This window comes from Salmo salar, chromosome 15 (assembly GCF_965601325.2).
Source record: "Salmo salar chromosome 15, fSalSal1, whole genome shotgun sequence".
NCBI lineage: Eukaryota > Metazoa > Chordata > Actinopteri > Salmoniformes > Salmonidae > Salmo > Salmo salar.
The window spans coordinates 12,497,273-12,516,740 of NC_138305.1; the positions used below are offsets into that span (position 1 = coordinate 12,497,273).

Consider the following 19,468-nt stretch of genomic DNA (forward strand, 5'->3'; position numbering starts at 1 on the left):
TTACAGGGGAAACTGGGTGTATTGTTACAGGGGAAACTGGATGTATTGTTACGGGGAAACTGGACGTATTGTTACGGGGGAAACTGGAGGCATTGTTACAGGGAAACTGGATGCATTATTACAGGGAAACTGGGTGTATTGTTACAGGGAAACTGGATGTATTGTTACAGGATGTATTGTTACAGGGGAAACTGGATGTATTGTTACAGGATGTATTGTTACAGGATGTATTGTTACAGGATGTATTGTTACAGGGGAAACTGGATGTATTGTTACAGGGGAAACTGGATGCATTGTTACAGGGGAAACTGGATGCATTGTTACAGGGAAACTGGATGCATTGTTACAGGGAAACTGGATGCATTATTACAGGGAAACTGGGTGTATTGTTACAGGGGAAACTGGACGTACTGTTACGGGGGAAACTGGACGTACTGTTACGGGGGAAACTGGACGCATTGTTACGGGGGTTAACTGGACGCATTGTTACGGGGGAAACTGGACTCATTGTTACGGGGGAAACTGGACGCATTGTTACGGGGGAAACTGGACGCATTGTTACGGGGGAAACTGGACGTATTGTTACAGGGAAACTGGAGGCATTGCTACTGGATGTATTGTTACAGGGGAAACTGGATGTATTGTTACAGGGGAAACTGGTTGCATTGTTACAGGGAAACTGGATGTATTGTTACAGGGGAAACTGAATGCATTGTTACAGGGAAACCGGATGTATTGTTACAGGATGTATTGTTACAGGGGAAACTGGGTGTATTGTTACAGGGGAAACTGGGTGTATTGTTACAGGGGAAACTGGATGCATTGTTACAGGGAAACTGGATGCATTGTTACAGGATGTATTGTTACAGGGGAAACTGCATGTATTGTTACAGGATGTATTGTTACAGGGAAACTGGATGCATTGTTACAGGGAAACTGGATGTATTGTTACAGGATGTATTGTTACAGGGGAAACTGGATGTATTGTTACAGGGGAAACTGGATGCATTGTTACAGGGAAACTGGATGCATTGTTACAGGGAAACTGGATGCATTATTACAGGGAAACTGGGTGTATTGTTACAGGGGAAACTGGACGTATTGTTACGGGGGAAACTGGAGGCATTGTTACAGGGGAAACTGGATGTACTGTTACAGGGGAAACTGGTTCTGTCCGTCTGATGGCAGATTGTTCAGAGGAGCAACACGGGTGCGCGCCCATCATTTAAATAGTAAGAATCTGGGCGGTTTCCTATCTTTTTGTTTTTACTCGCAAATAAATGTTAATTCAGGTTTGGGGGGTGAGTTTCTGCTTGAATTTCATTGAAAAGGACAGTGAATTCATACTTTGAGAACTTTCTACCAAGGCTCCTGTGGAGATGATTGTGAACTGAAGACGTGTGTAACTGCGTTGTCAGCCTATTGGTGGTAGACTAATGTGTCATCTACACTAACTGTTTAATTTGAGTAAATGCATTCTTGTTTTACAGTGTCCTTTTTAACTACATTTGTCATTTAGCAGATGCTCTTATCCAGAGCGACTTACAGTAGTGAATGCATTTATTTAAAACATTTTTTTTTTTGTACTGGTCCCCTCGTGGGAATCGAACCCACAACCCTGGCGTTGCAAACACCATGCTCTGCCAATACGTTTTATAATTCAGTAGGTCTATTGGTAGTTATACATTCTTGGGTTTCACCTGGACATCTCTGATCTGCTTGCCTCAATACATTACTGCTAGAACATTGATCTCCAGGATTAGATGTTTTTATCTCTTAATAATTGCATAACAGTGCCAGTTAAAATGTTCATTGAGGTGATGGAAGACTCTATTTGGACTAGATTCCTACCGAGACATACAGGGCCTGTTGCATTTATTCACATAATAAAATGGGAGTCAGATTGATGAACGTAGTTTATTATTATATTCAACGTCATTTCTACACCCTTACAAAATGGTGACACTTCCAGTCGATGGGGATTTTCACCACAATGCCACTGATACAGATCATCTCTCAGCCCTCCGGTAACAATCCCTGCAGACAGAATCACAACAGACTCAGAGCCTAAATCAGTAAACCAATATTATCAAATCAAAGTTTGTCACGTGCGCTGAATAAATCAGGTGTAGTAGACCTTACAGTGAAATGCTGAATACAACAGGTGAAGTAGACCTCACAGTGAAATGCTGAATACAACAGGTGTAGTAGACCTCACAGTGAAATGCTGAATACAACAGGTGTAGTAGACCTTACAGTGAAATGCTTTACTTACAGGCTCTAACCAACAGTGCAAAAAAAAGGTATTAGGTGAACAATAAGTAAGTAAAGAAATAAAACAACAGGCTACATACAGTAGAGGCTACATACAGACACCGGTTAGTCAGGCTGATTGAGGTAGTATGTACATGTAGAGAGGGTTAAAGTGACTATGCATACATGATGAACAATATTTGAAATGTTTAATTCAGACCAACCTGGCAAACTTCATTCCCTCTTGTCAGATGATGTTGAATTCAGGAACAGCTCTATGTATCTCTCTTCTGCACAGAAAAAGAAAACGGGTTCAGGGTAGGGTGACCACGTTTAGAAAACCCAAATGTGGGACAGCAGGATGATTTTGCGGTACAGTGTAGCCTACATGAATACAAAAAAAATAACTACAGATTACAATTTCTTTATTTTTTTTTAATAAGACAGACACCACAATATATTTTTTTAATTTAATCCAAAAATAAATGCAATTCTCATTTAACAAATTCAACAGACTCCTAAACTGCCCTGGGGGCACCAGGGAATCAAGACGCAGGTAGTTCTGTAGGTGATTTTTTTTAAATGGGGGCATTAAAACTGAAGGCGGATTTACGTAATTCGGGGGAACCTCAAGAATCAATCCTGTGAATGTGTTTTGTAACTGATGTTTTTGTACTTTAACAACAATGTTAGGTAAGTTGGAAGCTTGTGCTGTAGAGTTTTGTAAACAGAAAGAGAGTGATGAAGTGATTTACGGGACGTTAAAGAGCGACTGACTTTATAAAACAACGAATCCCTTGAAAAACGGACAGTTTTCAGTATAAGAGTCAGACATTTAGTCTAGCGGCGTCAAAACTGACTACAAAGTGTAGAATCGGTTAATGCTGGTCAGTCAGTCTTGTCTAAAAACGGACCATTGGGTTTTGATTTGATGTCCATTTGCTCACTAACATGGGGTGAACAGCTGTGACGTGATTGCTCTCTATCCAATAGCATAGTCAGAGACAGACCTGTTCAGCCTTTTTAATTTTTGTACTTGTTAAAAAATATACTGCGCCAAACACCTTGGTTTGGTTAGATGCAAAACAACTACAACATCCTCGGAAAAAACTTGAACATTTATTACGGATTTCTTGAATTATCTCAGATTCATTCTGGGGATTTTGAGGAAGTAAAATCGTCTGCAGTATCTCATGGGGGGGACAAGCATCATAAACCAAAACACGGAATTGGTCAGGAAACAAACCTCCAAGACTGAAATCTACTTTTTCTAATGAGCAACAGAAAAACACAGGCGCCAATCGGTGTGTTCAACAGCTCTTTAATGAACACCAGCCAACCTTTGGATAATTGAAGCGCACATTGGTGATGCAGAAACCAGAGACCACATTTCTATGAATAATCTGTGAATATTTGTCCAAGGAAATATTTCTGGTTGTTGTCAGCTGTCAGAGCAGCTCACAGATCACTGCACCTGTACATAGTCCATCTATAATTTAGCCCAAACAACTCCCTCTTCCCCTACTGTATTTATTTATTTAGCTCCTTTGCACCCCATTATTTCTATTTCTACTTTGCACTTTCTTCCACTACATATCTACCGGTCCAGTGGTTTTATTGCTATATTGTATTTACTTTGCCACCATGGCCTTTTTTGCCTTTACCTCCCTTATCTCACCTCATTTGCTCACATTGTATATAGACTTATTTTTCTACTGTATTATTGACTGTATGTTTGTTTTACTCCATGTCTAACTCTGTGTTGTTGTATGTGTCGAACTGCTTTGCTTTATCTTGGCCAGGTCGCAGTTGCAAATGAGAACTTGTTCTCAAATAGCCTACCTGGTTAAATAAAGGTGAAATAAATAAAAAATATTTAAAAAAATAAAAGGATGGGAGAATTCTAAAACGGGATTCTGGGAAGTAGAAGCAACAATGTTGAATGAGCAGCTAATGAGCATAGAAAAAAAAAATAATTACAGTCTGTAGCTTTTGGTAAGTAGGCTAGTTTACTCACTATTCTCTGCAAGTTTAGCCCAAAAAGGATTTGACAAATGTGATTGGTTGACGATATGACATTGGCCTACATCTCATCTTGCTCAGAGTATCAGACAAAAGGCGAAAACGCACAATCCAGGACATGTGGTCACCCTAGTTCAGGGTGACCTGCTGCTTCTAGGAGTGTACCGGATTATACAGTGCATTCAGAAAGTATTCAGACCCCTTGACTTTTTACAGCCTTATTCTAAAATGAATTAAATTGTTTTTTTCCCCCTCATCAGCCTACTCATAATACCCCGTAATGACATCACAATACCCCGTAATGACATCACAATACCCCATAATGACAAAGCAAAAACAGGTTAGACATTTTTGCAAATGTATTAAAATTAAAAAACAAAATATCACATTTACATAAGTATTCAGACTCTTTACTCTGTATTTTGTTGAAGCACCTTTGACAGTGATTACAGCCTAGAGTCTTCTTAGGTATGACGCCACAAGCTTGGCACACCTGTATTTGGGGAGTTTCTCCCATTCTTCTCTGCAGATCCTCTCAAGCTCTGTCAGGTTGGATGGGGAGCGTCGCTGCACAGCTTTTTTCAGGTCTCTCCAGAGATGTTCGATCGGGTTCAAGTCCGGGCTCTGGCTGGGCCACTCAATAACATTTAGAGACTTGTACCCAAGCCACTCCTGCGTTGTATTCGCTGTGTGCTTAGGGTCGTTTTCCTATTGGAACCACCATGCTTCACTGTAGGGATGGTGCCAGGTTTCCCCCAGACGTGACGCTTGGCATTCAGGACAAAGAGTTCAATCTTGGTTTCATCAGACCAGAGAATCTTGTTTCTCATGGTCTGAGAGTCTTTAGGTGCATTTTGGCAAACTCCAAGTGGGCAATCATGTGCCTTTTTACTGAGGAGTGGCTTCCGTCTGGTCACTCTACCATAAAGACCTGATTGGTGGAGTGCTGCAGAGATGGTTGTCCTTCTGGAAGGTTCTCCCATCTCCACAGAGGAACTCTAGAGCTCTGTCAGAGTGACCATCAGGTTCTTGGTCACCTCCCTGACAAAGGCCCTTCTCCCCCGATTACTCAGTTTGGCCGGACGGCCAGCTCTAGGAAGAGAATGATGGAGGCCACTGTGTTCTTGGGGACCTTCAATGCTGCAGAAATGTTTTGGTACCCTTCCCCAGATCTGTGCCTCGACACAATCCTGCCTCGGTGCTCTACGGACAAGTTCTTCGTCCTCATGGCTTGGTTTTTGCTCTGACATGTACTGTCAACTGTGGGACCTTATATAAACAGGTGTGTGCCTTTCCAAATCATGTCCAATCAATTGAATTTACCACAGGTGGACTCCAATCAAGTTGTAGAAAAATCTCAAGGATGATCAATGGACACAGGATGCACCTGAGCTCAATTTCGAGACTCATAGCAAAGGGTCTGAATACTAATGTAAATCAGGTATTTCTACATTTACACACATTTCTAAAAACCTGTTTTTGCTTTGTCATTATGGGGTGTTGTGATGTCATTATGGGGTATTGTGTGTAGATTGATGATTTGTTTTTATTTAATCCATTTTAGAACAAGGCTGTAATGTAACACAATGTGGAAAAAGTCAAGGGCTCTGAATAATTTACAAAGGCTCTGTATATGGTATAGACAATTCATCATATTTTCAAGTTTGGACACAACTACTCATTCAAGGGTTTTTCTTTATTTGTACCATTCTCTACATTGTAAAATAATAGTGAAGACATCAAAACTATGAAATAACACATATGGAATCATGTAGTAAACAAAAAAAAAGTGTTAAAAAAATAGAGGGAACACTTAAACAACACAATGTAACTCCAAGTCAATCACACTTCTGTGAAATCAAACTGTCCACTTAGGAAGCAACACTGATTGACAATAAATGTCACATGCTGTTGTGCAAATGGAATAGACAACAGGTGGAAATTAAAGGCAATTAGCAAGACACCCCCAATAAAGGAGTGGTTCTGCAGGTGGGGACCACAGACCACTTCTCAGTTCCTATGCTTCCTGGCTGATGTTTTGGTCACTTTTGAATGCTGGCTTTCACTCTAGTGGTAGCATGAGACGGAGTCTACAACCCACACAAGGGGCTCAGGTAGTGCAGCTAATCCAGGATGGCACATCAATGCGAGCTGTGGCAAGAAGGTTTGCTGTGTCTGTCAGCGTAGTGTCCAGAGCATGGAGGCGCTACCAGGAGACAGGCCAGTACATCAGGAGACGTGGAGGAGGCCGTAGGAGGGCAACAACCCAGCAGCAGGACCGCTACCTCCGCCTTTGTGCAAGGAGGAGCAGGAGGAGCACTGCCAGAGCCCTGCAAAATGACCTCCAGCAGGCCACAAATGTGCATGTGTCTGCTCAAACGGTCAGAAACAGACTCCATGAGGGTGGTATGAGGGCCTGACGTCCACAGGTGGGGGTTGTGCTTACAGCCCAACACCGTGCAGGACGTTTGGCATTTGCCAGAGAACACCAAGATTGGCAAATTCGCCACAGATGAAAGCAGGTTCACACTGAGCACGTGACAGACGTGACAGAGTCTGGAGACGCCGTGGAGAACGTTCTGCTGCCTGCAACATCCTCCAGCATGACCGGTTTGGCGGTGGGTCAGTCATGGTGTGGGGTGGCATTTTTTGGGGGGCCGCACAGCCCTCCATGTGCTCGCCAGAGGTAGCCTGACTGCCATTAGGTACCGAGATGAGATCCTCAGACCCCTTATGAGACCATATGCTGGTGCGGTTGGCCCTGGGTTCCTCCTAATGCAAGACAATGCTAGACCTCATGTGGCTGGAGTGTGTCAGCAGTTCCTGCAAGAGGAAGGCATTGATGCTATGGACTGGCCCGCCCGTTCCCCAGACCTGAATCCAATTGAGCACATCTGGGACATCATGTCTCGCTCCATCCACCAACGCCACGTTGCACCACAGACTGTCCAGGAGTTGGCGGATGATTTAGTCCAGGTCTGGGAGGAGATCCCTCAGGAGACCATCCGCCACCTCATCAGGAGCATGCCCAGGCGTTGTAGGGAGGTCATACAGGCACGTGGAGGCCACACACACTACTGAGCCTCATTTTGACTTGTTTTAAGGACATTACATCAAAGTTGGATCAGCCTGTAGTGTGGTTTTCCACTTTAATTTTGAGTGTGACTCCAAATCCAGACATCCATGGGTTGATAAATTGGATTTCCATTGATTATTTTTGTGTGATTTTGTTGTCAGCACATTCAACTATATAAAGAAAAAAGTATTTAATAAGATTATTTATTTCATTCAGATCTAGGATGTGTTGTTTAAGTGCTCCCTTTATTTTTTTGAGCAGTGTATATTTTATAGTTGAGATTATTCCAAGTAGCCACCCTTTGCCTTGACAGTTTTACACACTCTTAACATTCTCATTCTCTCTCCATGTATGGAGGGCTGTTATTTCATAGTTTTGATGTCTTCAGTATTATTTTACAATGTAGAGAATAGTACAAATAAAGAAAAACACTTGAATGAGTAGTTGTGTCTAAACTTTTGATACTGTAGACAGACGTACGCATGTGTGCCTTGTCCCGGGTCATAGCCGAGACGGCGTCTTGGTGCGATGTGAAGTAAACATCAGCCTCTCCGCTGGCCCTCCCGTCTGGACCGAACTCCACCAGTATCCTCGACAGCGCTAGAGGAGAGAAGAACTGACAGAGCAAAACCTCTGAATCTTCAGTGTTACAGAAAGTCATCGTTTGTTCAAAACTTCTCTGACGCTAGTTAGCACGGTCTCGCTCCGACACAGCACGGCAGTGGAAACAATACCTGAACGATGTCATCTCCTGTGGCTTGGAAGGGCAGTCCTCTCATGTGAACAAAGTGTTGGGGCAGAGAAGATACCGGATGAGACCCTGAAACAAACAACAACCATGGAACATCCATCGAGACATCGACCCTCCGTTCATTTTCATCACAGCTAAAGGACAAGACACTACACATTGAGAAAACAGTCTGTCTCACCGTGTCTGGAGGGTGCTGCAGGTCTGTCTGTCTGTCTGTCTGTCTGTCCTGTCTGTCTGTCTGTCTGTGTGTCTCTGTCTGTGTGTCTCTGTCTGTGTGTCTCACCATGTCTGGAGGGCTGTGCTGCAGGTCTGTGTGGTTGACTCTGTATGGAGTTTCTGCCCTCTTCAACAGACTCTGTCTTCTTCCGACCTCCGATCTCACTCCTTCTACTGGGGAACACCTCGATGTACCTGGTGACACAGTGAGGACACGCACCTGGTGACACAGTCAGGACACGCACCTGGTGACACGGTCAGGACACGCACCACGGTCAGGACACGCACCACGGTCAGGACACCGGTCAGGACACGCACCACGGTCAGGACACGCACCACGGTCAGGACACGCACCACGGTCAGGACAGGCACCTGGTGACACGGTCAGGACAGGCACCTGGTGACACGGTCACACGGTCAGGACACGCACCTGGTGACACGGTCAGGACACGCACCTGGTGACACGGTCAGGACACGCACCTGGTGACACGGTCAGGACACGCACCTGGTGACACGGTCAGGACAGGCACCTGGTGACACGGTCAGGACAGGCACCTGGTGACACGGTCAGGACAGGCACCTGGTGACACGGTCAGGACACGCACCTGGTGACACGGTCAGGACAGGCACCTGGTGACACGGTCAGGACAGGCACCTGGTGACACGGTCAGGACAGGCACCTGGTGACACGGTCAGGACAGGCACCTGGTGACACGGTCAGGACACGCACCTGGTGACACGGTCAGGACACGCACCTGGTGACACGGTCAGGACACGCACCTGGTGACACGGTCAGGACACGCACCTGGTGACACGGTCAGGACACGCACCTGGTGACACGGTCAGGACACGCACCTGGTGACACGGTCAGGACACGCACCTGGTGACACAGTCAGGACATGATCATGGGTAAAGGTCAAGGTCGGGATATACATAAAGCATAAAGTAGAGTAGACAGTCAGCTCTGAACTGAACGTGGGTTTATTGATATACAAGAAAGCGTGGGGGGGGGGGGGGGGGGCGGGGCTGTGTCATTACCGGTCGTGATCGGTAGTCCCATAGTGCGGCGCACAATTGGCCCAGCGTCGTCCGGATTAGGGGAGGGTTTGGCTTTACTTGGCTCATCGCGCTCTAGCGACTATTTGTGGCGGGCCGGGCGCCTGCAGGCTGACCCCGTCGTCAGTTGAACGGTGTTTCCTCTGACACGTTGGTGCGGCTGACTTCCGGGTTAAGCGAGCGGGTGTTAAGGAGCGCGGTTTGGCTGGTCATGTTTCAGAAGACACATGACTCAACCTCCCGAGCCCGTTGGGGAGTTACAGCGATGAGACAAGATCGAAATTACGAAAAAGGGGGAGAAAAAAGGTATTTGATCCATAATGTATGGCACTAAACTATCTCCATATATACACACACTATTTTTTTTTTATCTGGTACCGGGGGACCTTCAGACGAGTCTTGTGAGGCCTGTGGGCATCCTACAGCAAAACAACGACAAGTACGTGTTTGTGAGAGTCTCGCCTTTCCACAGAGGGGCCATAATAGTTTGTAGCCAAACCGTTCGGATGCTACAGACGATTTAGTGAGAAGAACGATTTTCAGGATGTTCCATGGTCTGACCAACACTGCTCTAGTTCTGTCACCTTTCACCTCAGATGGGATGTCTCCTGGTCTGACCAACACTGCTCTAGCTCTGTCACCTTTCACCTCAGATGGGATGTCTCCTGGTCTGACCAACACTGCTCTAGCTCTGTCACCTTTCAACTCAGATGGGATGTCTCCTGGTCTGACACCGTTCACCTCAGATGGGATGTCTCCTGGTCTGACCAACACTGCTCTAGCTCTGTCACCTTTCACCTCAGATGGGATGTCTCCTGGTCTGTTACCTTTCACCCCAGATGGGATGTCTCCTGGTCTGTTACCTTTCACCCCAGATGGGATGTCTCCTGGTCTGACCAACACTGCTCTAGCTCTGTCACCTTTCACCTCAGATGGGATGTCTCCTGGTCTGTTACCTTTCACCCCAGATGGGATGTCTCCTGGTCTGACCAACACTGCTCTAGCTCTGTCACCTTTCACCTCAGATGTGGAAGTGTGACATACAATAGGCAGATGCTGTGGATTGAGATGCATCCAATGAAAAAAACATACATACAGTTGAAGTCGAAAGTTTACATACACCTTAGCCAAATACATTTAAACTCAGTTTTTCACAATTCCTGACATGTAATTATAGTAAAACTTCCCTGTCTTAGGTCAGTTAGGATCACCACTTTATTTTAAGAATGTGAAATGTCAGAATAATAGTAGAGAGAATGATTTATTTCAGCTTTTATTTCTTTCATCACATTCCCAGTGGATCAGAAGTTTACATACACTCAATTAGTATTTGGTAGCATTGCCTTTAAATTGTTTAACTTGGGTCAAATGTTTCTTCCACAAGCTTCCCACAATAAGTTGGGTGAATTTTGGCCCATTCCTCCTGACAGAGCTGGTGTAACTGAGTCAGGTTTGTAGGCCTCCTTGCTCGCACACATTTATTCTGTTCTGACCACACATTTTCTATAGGGTTGAGGTCAGGGCTTTGTGATGGCCACTCCAATACCTTGACTTTGTTGTCCTTAAGCCATTTTGCCACAACTTTGGAAGTATGCTTGGGGTCATTGTCCACTTGGAAGACCCATTTGCGACCAAGCTTTAACTTCCTGACTGATGTCTTGAGATGTTGCTTCAATATATCCACATCCTTTTACATTTACATTTAAGTCATTTAGCAGACGCTCTTATCCAGAGCGACTTACAAATTGGTGCATTCATCTTATAATATCCAGTGGAACAACCACTTTACAATAGTGCATCTAAATCTTTCTTACCTCATGATGCCATCTATTTTGTGAAGTGCACCAGTCCCTCCTGCAGCAAAGCACCCCCACAACATGATGCTGCCATCCCTGTGCTTCACAGTTGGGATGGTGTTCTTCAGCTTGCAAGCCTCCCCCTTTTTCCTCCAAACATAACAATTGTCGTTATGGCCAAACAGTTCCATTTTAGTTTCATCAGACCAGAGGACATTTCTCCAAAAAGTACGATCTTTGTCCTCATGTGCAGTTGCAAACCGTAGTCTGGCTTTTTTATGGCAGTTTTGGAGCAGTGGCTTCTTCCTTGCTGAGCGGCCTTTCAGGTTATGTCGATATAGGACTCGTTTTGCTGTGGATATAGATACTTTTGTACCCGTTTCCTCAGCATCTTCACAAGGTCCTTATCTGTTGTTCTGGGATTGATTTGCACTTTCCGCATGAAAGTATGTTCATCTCTAGGAGACAGAACGCGTCTCCTTCCTGAGTGGTAGGACGGCTGCGTGGTCCCATGGTGTTTATACTTGCGTACTATTGTTTGTACAGATGAATGTGGTACCTTCAGGGATTTGGAAATTGCTCTCAAGGATGAACCAGACTTGTGGAGGTCTACAATTTTTGATTTCTTTTGATTTTCCCATGATGTCAAGCAAAGAGACACTGAGTTTGAAGGTAGGCCTTGAAATACATCCACAGGTACACCTCCAATTGACTCAAATGATGTCAATTAGCCTATCAGAAGCTTCTAAAGCCATGACATCATTTTCTGTAATTTTCTAAGCTGTTTAAAGGCACAGTCAACTTAGTGTATGTAAACTTCTGACCCACTGGAATTGTGATACAGTGAATTATAAGTGAAATAATCTGTCTGTAAACAATTGTTGGAAAAATTACTTCTATCATGTATAAAGTAGATGTCCTAACCGACTTGCCAAAACTATAATTTGTTAACAAGAAATTTGTGGAGTGGTTGAAAAAAAGAGTTTTAATGACTCCAACCTAAATGTATGTAAACTTCCAACTTCAACTGTATATAGTGTAAGTATGTGGACACCCCTTCAAATTAGTGGATTCTATTTCAGACACACCTGCTGCTGACAGGTGTATAAAACCAAGCGCACAGCCATGCGATCTCCATAGACAAACATTGGCAGTAGAATGAGTTCTTCGGTAAAGCCAGTGACTTTCAACGTGGCACCGTCATACGATGCCACATTTCCAACAAGTCAGGCCGTCCAAATTTCTGCCCTGCTAGAGATGCCCCTGGTCAACTTTAAGGGCTATTATTGTGAAGTGGAAACGTCTAGGAGCAACAACAGCGAAGTGGTACGCCACACAAGCTCACAGAAGTGCGTAACGTGTAAAAATCGTCTGTCCTCAGTTGCAACACTCATTACCAAGTTCAAAACTGCCTCTGGAAGTAACGTCAGCACAATAAATATTTGTCGGGAGCTTCATGAAATGGGTTTCCATGGCCGAGCAGCCGCACACAAGGCCAAGATCACCATGCGTAATGCCAAGCGTCGGCTGGAGTGGCGTAAAGCTCACTGCCATTGGACTCTGGAGCAGTGGAAACACTTTCTCTGGAGTGATGACTCGCTCTTCAATATCTGGCAGTCCGACTTAGGAATCTGGGTTTGGCAGATGCCAGGAGAACTCTACCTGCCCGAATGCATAGTGCCAACTGTAAAGTTTGGTGGAGGAGGAATAATGGTCTGGGGCTGTTTTTCATGGTTCAGGCCCCTTAGTTCCAGAGAAGGGAAATATTAACACTACAGCATACAATGATATTCTAGACAATTCTGTGCTTCCAAATTTGTGCCAACAGTTTGGGGAAGGCCCTTTCCTGTTTCAGCATGGCAATGCCCCCATAAACAAAGCAAAGTCCATACAGAAATGGTTAATCGAGATCGGTGTGGAAAAACTTGACTGGCCTGCAGAGCCCTGACCTGAACTCCATCGAACAACTTTGGGATGAACTGGAACGCCGACTGCAAGCCAGGCGTAATCGCCCAACATCAGTGCCCGGCCTCACTAATGCTCTTGTGGCTGAATGGCAGCAAGTCCCTGCAGCAATGTTCCAACATCTAGTGGAAAGTCTTCCCAGAAGAGTAGAGGCTGTTATAGCAGCAATGTATATAAATGTAACCTTTATTTAACTAGGCAAGTCAGTTAAGAACAAATTCTTATTTACAATGACGGCCAAAGCCTAAAGACGCAGGGCAAATTGCGCACCGCCCTATGGGACTCCCAATCACGGCCGGATGTGACACAGCCTGGATTCAAACCAGAGACTGTAGTGACGCCTCTAGCACTGAGATGCAGATGCCTTAGACCCGCTGCGCACCTCGGGATCCCAAAAACAAAGGAGGGACCAAGTCCATATTAATGAGACGTTGGAAGAGCAGGTGTCCACACACGACCAGTATCTCTAGATTAAAACTAAGAGATTTTGATGGAGATTTGTTGTATTATGCTAAATAGATTTCAGCAGAAATCAACTCCAGGGGGTTTGAAGTGATGAGTGAGTTCCTACCTGTTTCCGATGACTTGTCTGTCTCTGGTCAGGGCCTCGTCAGCCTGCTCCTGGGTCAGGAACTGGACGTAGGCTTCCCCTGAGTTCCTTCCTCTGTAGTCTGTTACTAGAGTCACTCCGTCCTCCGCCACATCCAGACCTGAAAGGACCAGCAGCTTTATGACCTGGGTGAGAACATCATAGCCTGGTTCTATACTCTATTCACTGGACCAGCAGCTTTATGACCTGGGTGAGAACATCATAGCGTGGTTCTATACTCTATTCACTCTATTCTGTTACTTTACATTTTTGTATTCCTGTGTATACTTGTGTATACTTGTGTATTCCTGTGTATTCCTGTGTATTCCTGTGTATACCTGTGTATACCTGTGTATTCTTGTGTATTGTTAGATACTACTGTACTGTTGGAGCTGGGAACACAAGCATTTAGTCAGATATTACTGTTGGAGCTGGGAACACAAGCATTTAGTTAGATATTACTGTTGGAGCTAGAAACACAAGCATTTAGTTAGATATTACTGTTGGAGCTGGGATCACAAGCATTTAGTTAGATATTACTGTTGGAGCTGGGAACACAAGCATTTAGTTAGATATTACTGCTGGAGCTGGGATCACAAGCACTTAGTCAGATATTACTGTTGGAGCTGGGAACACAAGCATTTAGTTAGATATTACTGTTGGAGTTAGAAACACAAGCATTTAGTTAGATATTACTGTTGGAGCTGGGATCACAAGCATTTCGTTAGATATTACTGTTGGAGCTGGGATCACAAGCATTTAGTTAGATATTACTGTTGGAGCTGGGATCACAAGCATTTAGTTAGATATTACTGTTGGAGCTGGGATCACAAGCATTTAGTTAGATATTACTGTTGGAGCTGGGAACACAAGCATTTAGTTAGATATTACTGTTGGAGCTGGGATCACAAGCATTTAGTTAGATATTACTGTTGGAGCTGGGATCACAAGCATTTAGTTAGATATTACTGTTGGAGCTGGGATCACAAGCATTTAGTTAGATATTACTGTTGGAGCTGGGAACACAAGCATTTAGTTAGATATTACTGTTGGAGCTGGGATCACAAGCATTTCGCTACACCCGCGACAACATCTGCTAAATATGTCTATGTGACCAATAACATTTGATGTGCTGAAACCACTCTTATGATTGACATGCCCAACAGGAAGAGTTGGCTACAACCCTAACAGTATGAAACCCAACGAGGAGGGACACAACAACCACATGAGTTCTGATACCAAACTAAATCTTTTAAAGTAAAGGGTTGTAAACGGGGCCTGTTCAGGCAGAGGGTTGTAAACGGGGCCTGTTCAGGCAGAGGGTTGGAAACGGGGCCTGTTGAGGCAGAGGGTTGTAAACGAGGCCTGTTCAGGCAGAGGGTTGCAAATGAGGCCTGTTGAGGCAGAGGGTTGCAAATGAGGCCTGTTGAGGCAGAGGGTTGTAAACGAGGCCTGTTGAGGCAGAGGGTTGTAAACGAGGCCTGTTCAGGCAGAGGGTTGCAAATGAGGCCTGTTGAGGCAGAGGGTTGCAAATGAGGCCTGTTGAGGCAGAGGGTTGTAAACGAGGCCTGTTGAGGCAGAGGGTTGTAAACGAGGCCTGTTCAGGCAGAGGGTTGTAAACGGGGCCTGTTGAGGCAGAGGGTTTAAAACGAGGCCTGTTCAGGCAGAGGGTTGCAAACGAGGCCTGTTCAGGCAGAGGGTTGTAAACGAGGCCTGTTGAGGGTCCTACCAGAGAAGAAGAGCATGACGTCAGTCTCGGTGCAGCTGTAGGGGAGACCTCTGATCCGCACCACTCCGTCTCTGGCTGGGAGCTGAACTGACTTCTTCAAGATGGTCTCCGCATCGCTGTTGGTCACCTCAAACACTGGAGGAGGTTGTTGAGGAGAAGAAAAATATTACTTTATTGTCCAACGTCCAGAAATGTACATAGACAAGAGGTAGGAGCAGATAGAGAGAGACAGTGTGGAGAGTTGGAGAAGAGAGAGAGACAGTGTGGAGAGTTGGAGAAGAGAGAGGGACACAGTGTACTGTCTGTCTGTAGTACCTTCTATATAGCCTGGTCCCAGGTACTGTCTGTCTGTAGTACCTTCTATATAGCCTGGTCCCAGGTACTGTCTGTCTGTAGTACCTTCTATATAGCCTGGTCCCAGGTACTGTCTGTCTGTACCATCTATATAGCCTGGTCCCAGGTACTGTCTGTCTGTCTGTACCTTCTATATAGCCTGGTCCCAGGTACTGTCTGTCTGTACCTTCTATATAGCCTGGTCCCAGGTACTGTCTGTCTGTAGTACCTTCTATATAGCCTGGTCCCAGGTACTGTCTGTCTGTAGTACCTTCTATATAGCCTGGTCCCAGGTACTGTCTGTCTGTAGTACCTTCTATATAGCCTGGTCCCAGGTACTGTCTGTCTGTAGTACCTTCTATATAGCCTGGTCCCAGGTACTGTCTGTCTGTAGTACCTTCTATATAGCCTGGTCCCAGGTACTGTCTGTCTGTAGTACCTTCTATATAGCCTGGTCCCAGGTACTGTCTGTCTGTAGTACCTTCTATATAGCCTGGTCCCAGGTACTGTCTGTCTGTAGTACCTTCTATATAGCCTGGTCCCAGGTACTGTCTGTCTGTAGTACCTTCTATATAGCCTGGTCCCAGGTACTGTCTGTCTGTAGTACCTTCTATATAGCCTGGTCCCAGGTACTGTCTGTCTGTACCTTCTATATAGCCTGGTCCCAGGTACTGTCTGTCTGTAGTACCTTCTATATAGCCTGGTCCCAGGTACTGTCTGTCTGTAGTACCTTCTATATAGCCTGGTCCCAGGTACTGTCTGTCTGTAGTACCTTCTATATAGCCTGGTCCCAGGTACTGTCTGTCTGTAGTACCTTCTATATAGCCTGGTCCCAGGTACTGTCTGTCTGTAGTACCTTCTATATAGCCTGGTCCCAGGTACTGTCTGTCTGTAGTACCTTCTATATAGCCTGGTCCCAGGTACTGTCTGTCTGTAGTACCTTCTATATAGCCTGGTCCCAGGTACTGTCTGTACCTTCTATATAGCCTGGTCCCAGGTACTGTCTGTCTGTAGTACCTTCTATATAGCCTGGTCCCAGGTACTGTCTGTCTGTAGTACCTTCTATATAGCGCGGTCCCAGGTACTGTCTGTCTGTAGTACCTTCTATATAGCCTGGTCCCAGGTACTGTCTGTCTGTAGTACCTTCTATATAGCGCGGTCCCAGGTACTGCCTGTGTTTCTCCAGGGCCTTGCCCACGTCATCTTCGTGCTCCAGCTCTATAAAGGCCTGGCCGTTGGGCTTCCCGTCCCGGTTCACCGTCAGGTGGATTCCCTTCACACCGTCACGTACACGGCACTCTGGACAGTGATAAGTAGGGTAAACCTACCGATTAAACCAAAATCTAAGTGTTTCTAACAGGGGATAACAGTCAGGAGCACGGTGGGGGAAACAGAGGATAACAGCCAGGAGCACGGTGGGGGAAACAGAGGATAACAGCCAGGAGCACGGTGGGGGAAACAGAGGATAACAGTCAGGAGCACGGTGGGGGAAACACAGGATAACAGTCAGGAGCACGGTGGGGGAAACAGAGGATAACAGCCAGGAGCACGGTGGGGGAAACAGAGGATAACAGTCAGGAGCACGGTGGGGGAAACAGAGGATAACAGTCAGGAGCACGGTGGGGGAAACAGAGGATAACAGCCAGGAGCACGGTGGGGGAAACAGAGGATAACAGTCAGGAGCACGGTGGGGGAAACACAGGATAACAGTCAGGAGCACGGTGGGGGAAACAGAGGATAACAGCCAGGAGCACGGTGGGGGAAACAGAGGATAACAGCCAGGAGCACGGTGGGGGAAACAGAGGATAACAGCCAGGAGCACGGTGGGGGAAACAGAGGATAACAGCCAGGAGCACGGTGGGGGAAACAGAGGATAACAGCCAGGAGCACGGTGGGGGAAACAGAGGATAACAGCCAGGAGCACGGTGGGGGAAACAGAGGATAACAGCCAGGAATACGGTGGGGGAAACAGAGGATAACAGCCACGAGCACGGTGGGGGAAACAGAGGATAACAGCCAGGAGCACGGTGGGGGAAACAGAGGATAACAGCCAGGAGCACGGTGGGGGAAACAGAGGATAACAGCCACGAGCACGGTGGGGGAAACAGAGGATAACAGCCAGGAGCACGGTGGGGGAAACAGAGGATAACAGCCAGGAGCACGGTGGGGGAAACAGAGGATAACAGCCAGGAATACGGTGGGGGAAACAGAGGATAACAGCCACGAGCACGGTGGGGGAAACAGAGGATAACAGCCAGTAGCACGGTGGGGGAAACAGAGGATAACAGCCAGGAGCACGGTGGGGGAAACAGAGGATAACAGCCACGAGCACGGTGGGGGAAACAGAGGATAACAGCCAGGAGCACGGTGGGGGAAACAGAGGATAACAGCCAGGAGCACGGTGGGGGAAACAGAGGATAACAGCCAGGAGCACGGTGGGGGAAACAGAGGATAACAGTCAGGAGCACGGTGGGGGAAACAGAGGATAACAGTCAGGAGCACGGTGGGGGAAACAGAGGATAACAGGAGCACGGTGGGGGAAACAGAGGATAACAGCCAGGAGCACGGTGGGGGAAACAGAGGATAACAGCCAGGAGCACGGTGGGGGAAACAGAGGATAACAGCCAGGAGCACGGTGGGGGAAACAGAGGATAACAGTCAGGAGCACGGTGGGGGAAACAGAGGATAATAGTCAGGAGTTTTCCTTGTCCGGTTTCACAGATTAAAATAAATTTAATTTAAAAAAAACACAATTAAGCCTAGTCCTGGAGTAAAAAAACATGTCCATTGAAAAAGCTGTTCAGTCTAGGACTGGTTTAATTCGGGACCGTTGAGTTTTATGAGCATGTTGTTAACAGAGGTGTATGGAGGGCTTACCAGAGAAGAACTGGAGGAGATCCTCAGTGGTACAGGACCATGGAAGTCCTTTAGCTCTGATGATAAACACCTCCTTCTTCTCTGGCCCTGGGTCAGAGTTGTAGTCTGGTAGAGGAGGGTAATCATCCTCTTTGAAGGGGGCTCCTGACTAAATACACCATACCGTTAAGTTATGACATTCATATCTATATTTCTAGTATATAAAATGGGATTGACAGCAGGATACATTTCCATAGAAAGAGTAGCAGCACACAGACACTAACCTCAGAGTGTAGGCCGAGGTGGGACTGCAGTGCGGAGAGCCTGTGATGCCGGGGTTTCAGTGCGGCGGTCCAGTGGTGATGGTACCGCGGACGGCCACATCTCTCCGCTACTGTTACGGTCCCTGCGACACTACTCTGCGACAATAAGCTCCTGGAGACCTGTCTCCCCACCACAGAGAGACGTAAGGCAAACAACAAGGACCTACAGTTCCCAGACATATTATCAAACCTGGAACTGCGCAATGCTCCGATTTCAATATGACGAACCGGCTTGACAGATGTACAAAAACCCACGGATGAACACTTTTACCGTAGTTATTTATTGAGCCTTGGAACACTTAAATAAATTGAAAGGTGCCGCATACGTAGGTAGGCTTCTCTTCACAGCAAGAAAACTCACGTTGCCCAAGGACAGTAGTTCGTCAAAAAGGTCAAAGTGAATTATAGACGACAAAAAGGAGTATTTATCCAGCAGGGTTATGGATTATGGAAACATCGCTGTCTAGTGGTCTGGATGACTCACAGAATGTTGTAGTGGAGCT

The 19,468-nt window shown here is 46.1% G+C and overlaps 1 protein-coding gene across 2 annotated transcripts; it reads right to left on the bottom strand.

Moving 5' to 3' along the window:
- Window positions 1–1,903: 1,903 nt before the first annotated feature.
- On the bottom strand, window positions 1,904–19,374 carry grsf1 (G-rich RNA sequence binding factor 1). Of its 2 annotated transcripts, none has more exons than XM_014143550.3 (10): window positions 18,927–19,374; window positions 18,664–18,811; window positions 16,930–17,110; window positions 15,454–15,588; window positions 13,707–13,845; window positions 8,386–8,513; window positions 8,086–8,171; window positions 7,832–7,967; window positions 2,478–2,543; window positions 1,904–2,037 (listed from the first exon to the last, which is right to left on the bottom strand). In XM_014143550.3, exons 2-9 carry the CDS (start codon window positions 18,787–18,789, stop codon window positions 2,488–2,490), a joined length of 987 nt encoding a protein of 328 aa, XP_013999025.1. In that variant the 5' UTR covers window positions 18,790–18,811; window positions 18,927–19,374; the 3' UTR covers window positions 1,904–2,037; window positions 2,478–2,487.
- Window positions 19,375–19,468: the final 94 nt, after the last annotated feature.

Bases quoted from the DNA above. Each gene is read 5' to 3' on its own strand.
- grsf1 (XM_014143550.3), bottom strand. From the start codon at position 18,789: ATGATTACCCTCCTCTACCAGACTACAACTCTGACCCAGGGCCAGAGA. The intron at 17,111-18,663 runs GTAAGCCCTCCA...TTTAATCGGTAG, and splicing joins TCTCCTCCAGTTCTTCTCTG to GTTTACCCTACTTATCACTG. The intron at 15,589-16,929 runs GTACTACAGACA...AACCTCCTCCAG, and splicing joins GGGACCGCGCTATATAGAAG to TGTTTGAGGTGACCAACAGC.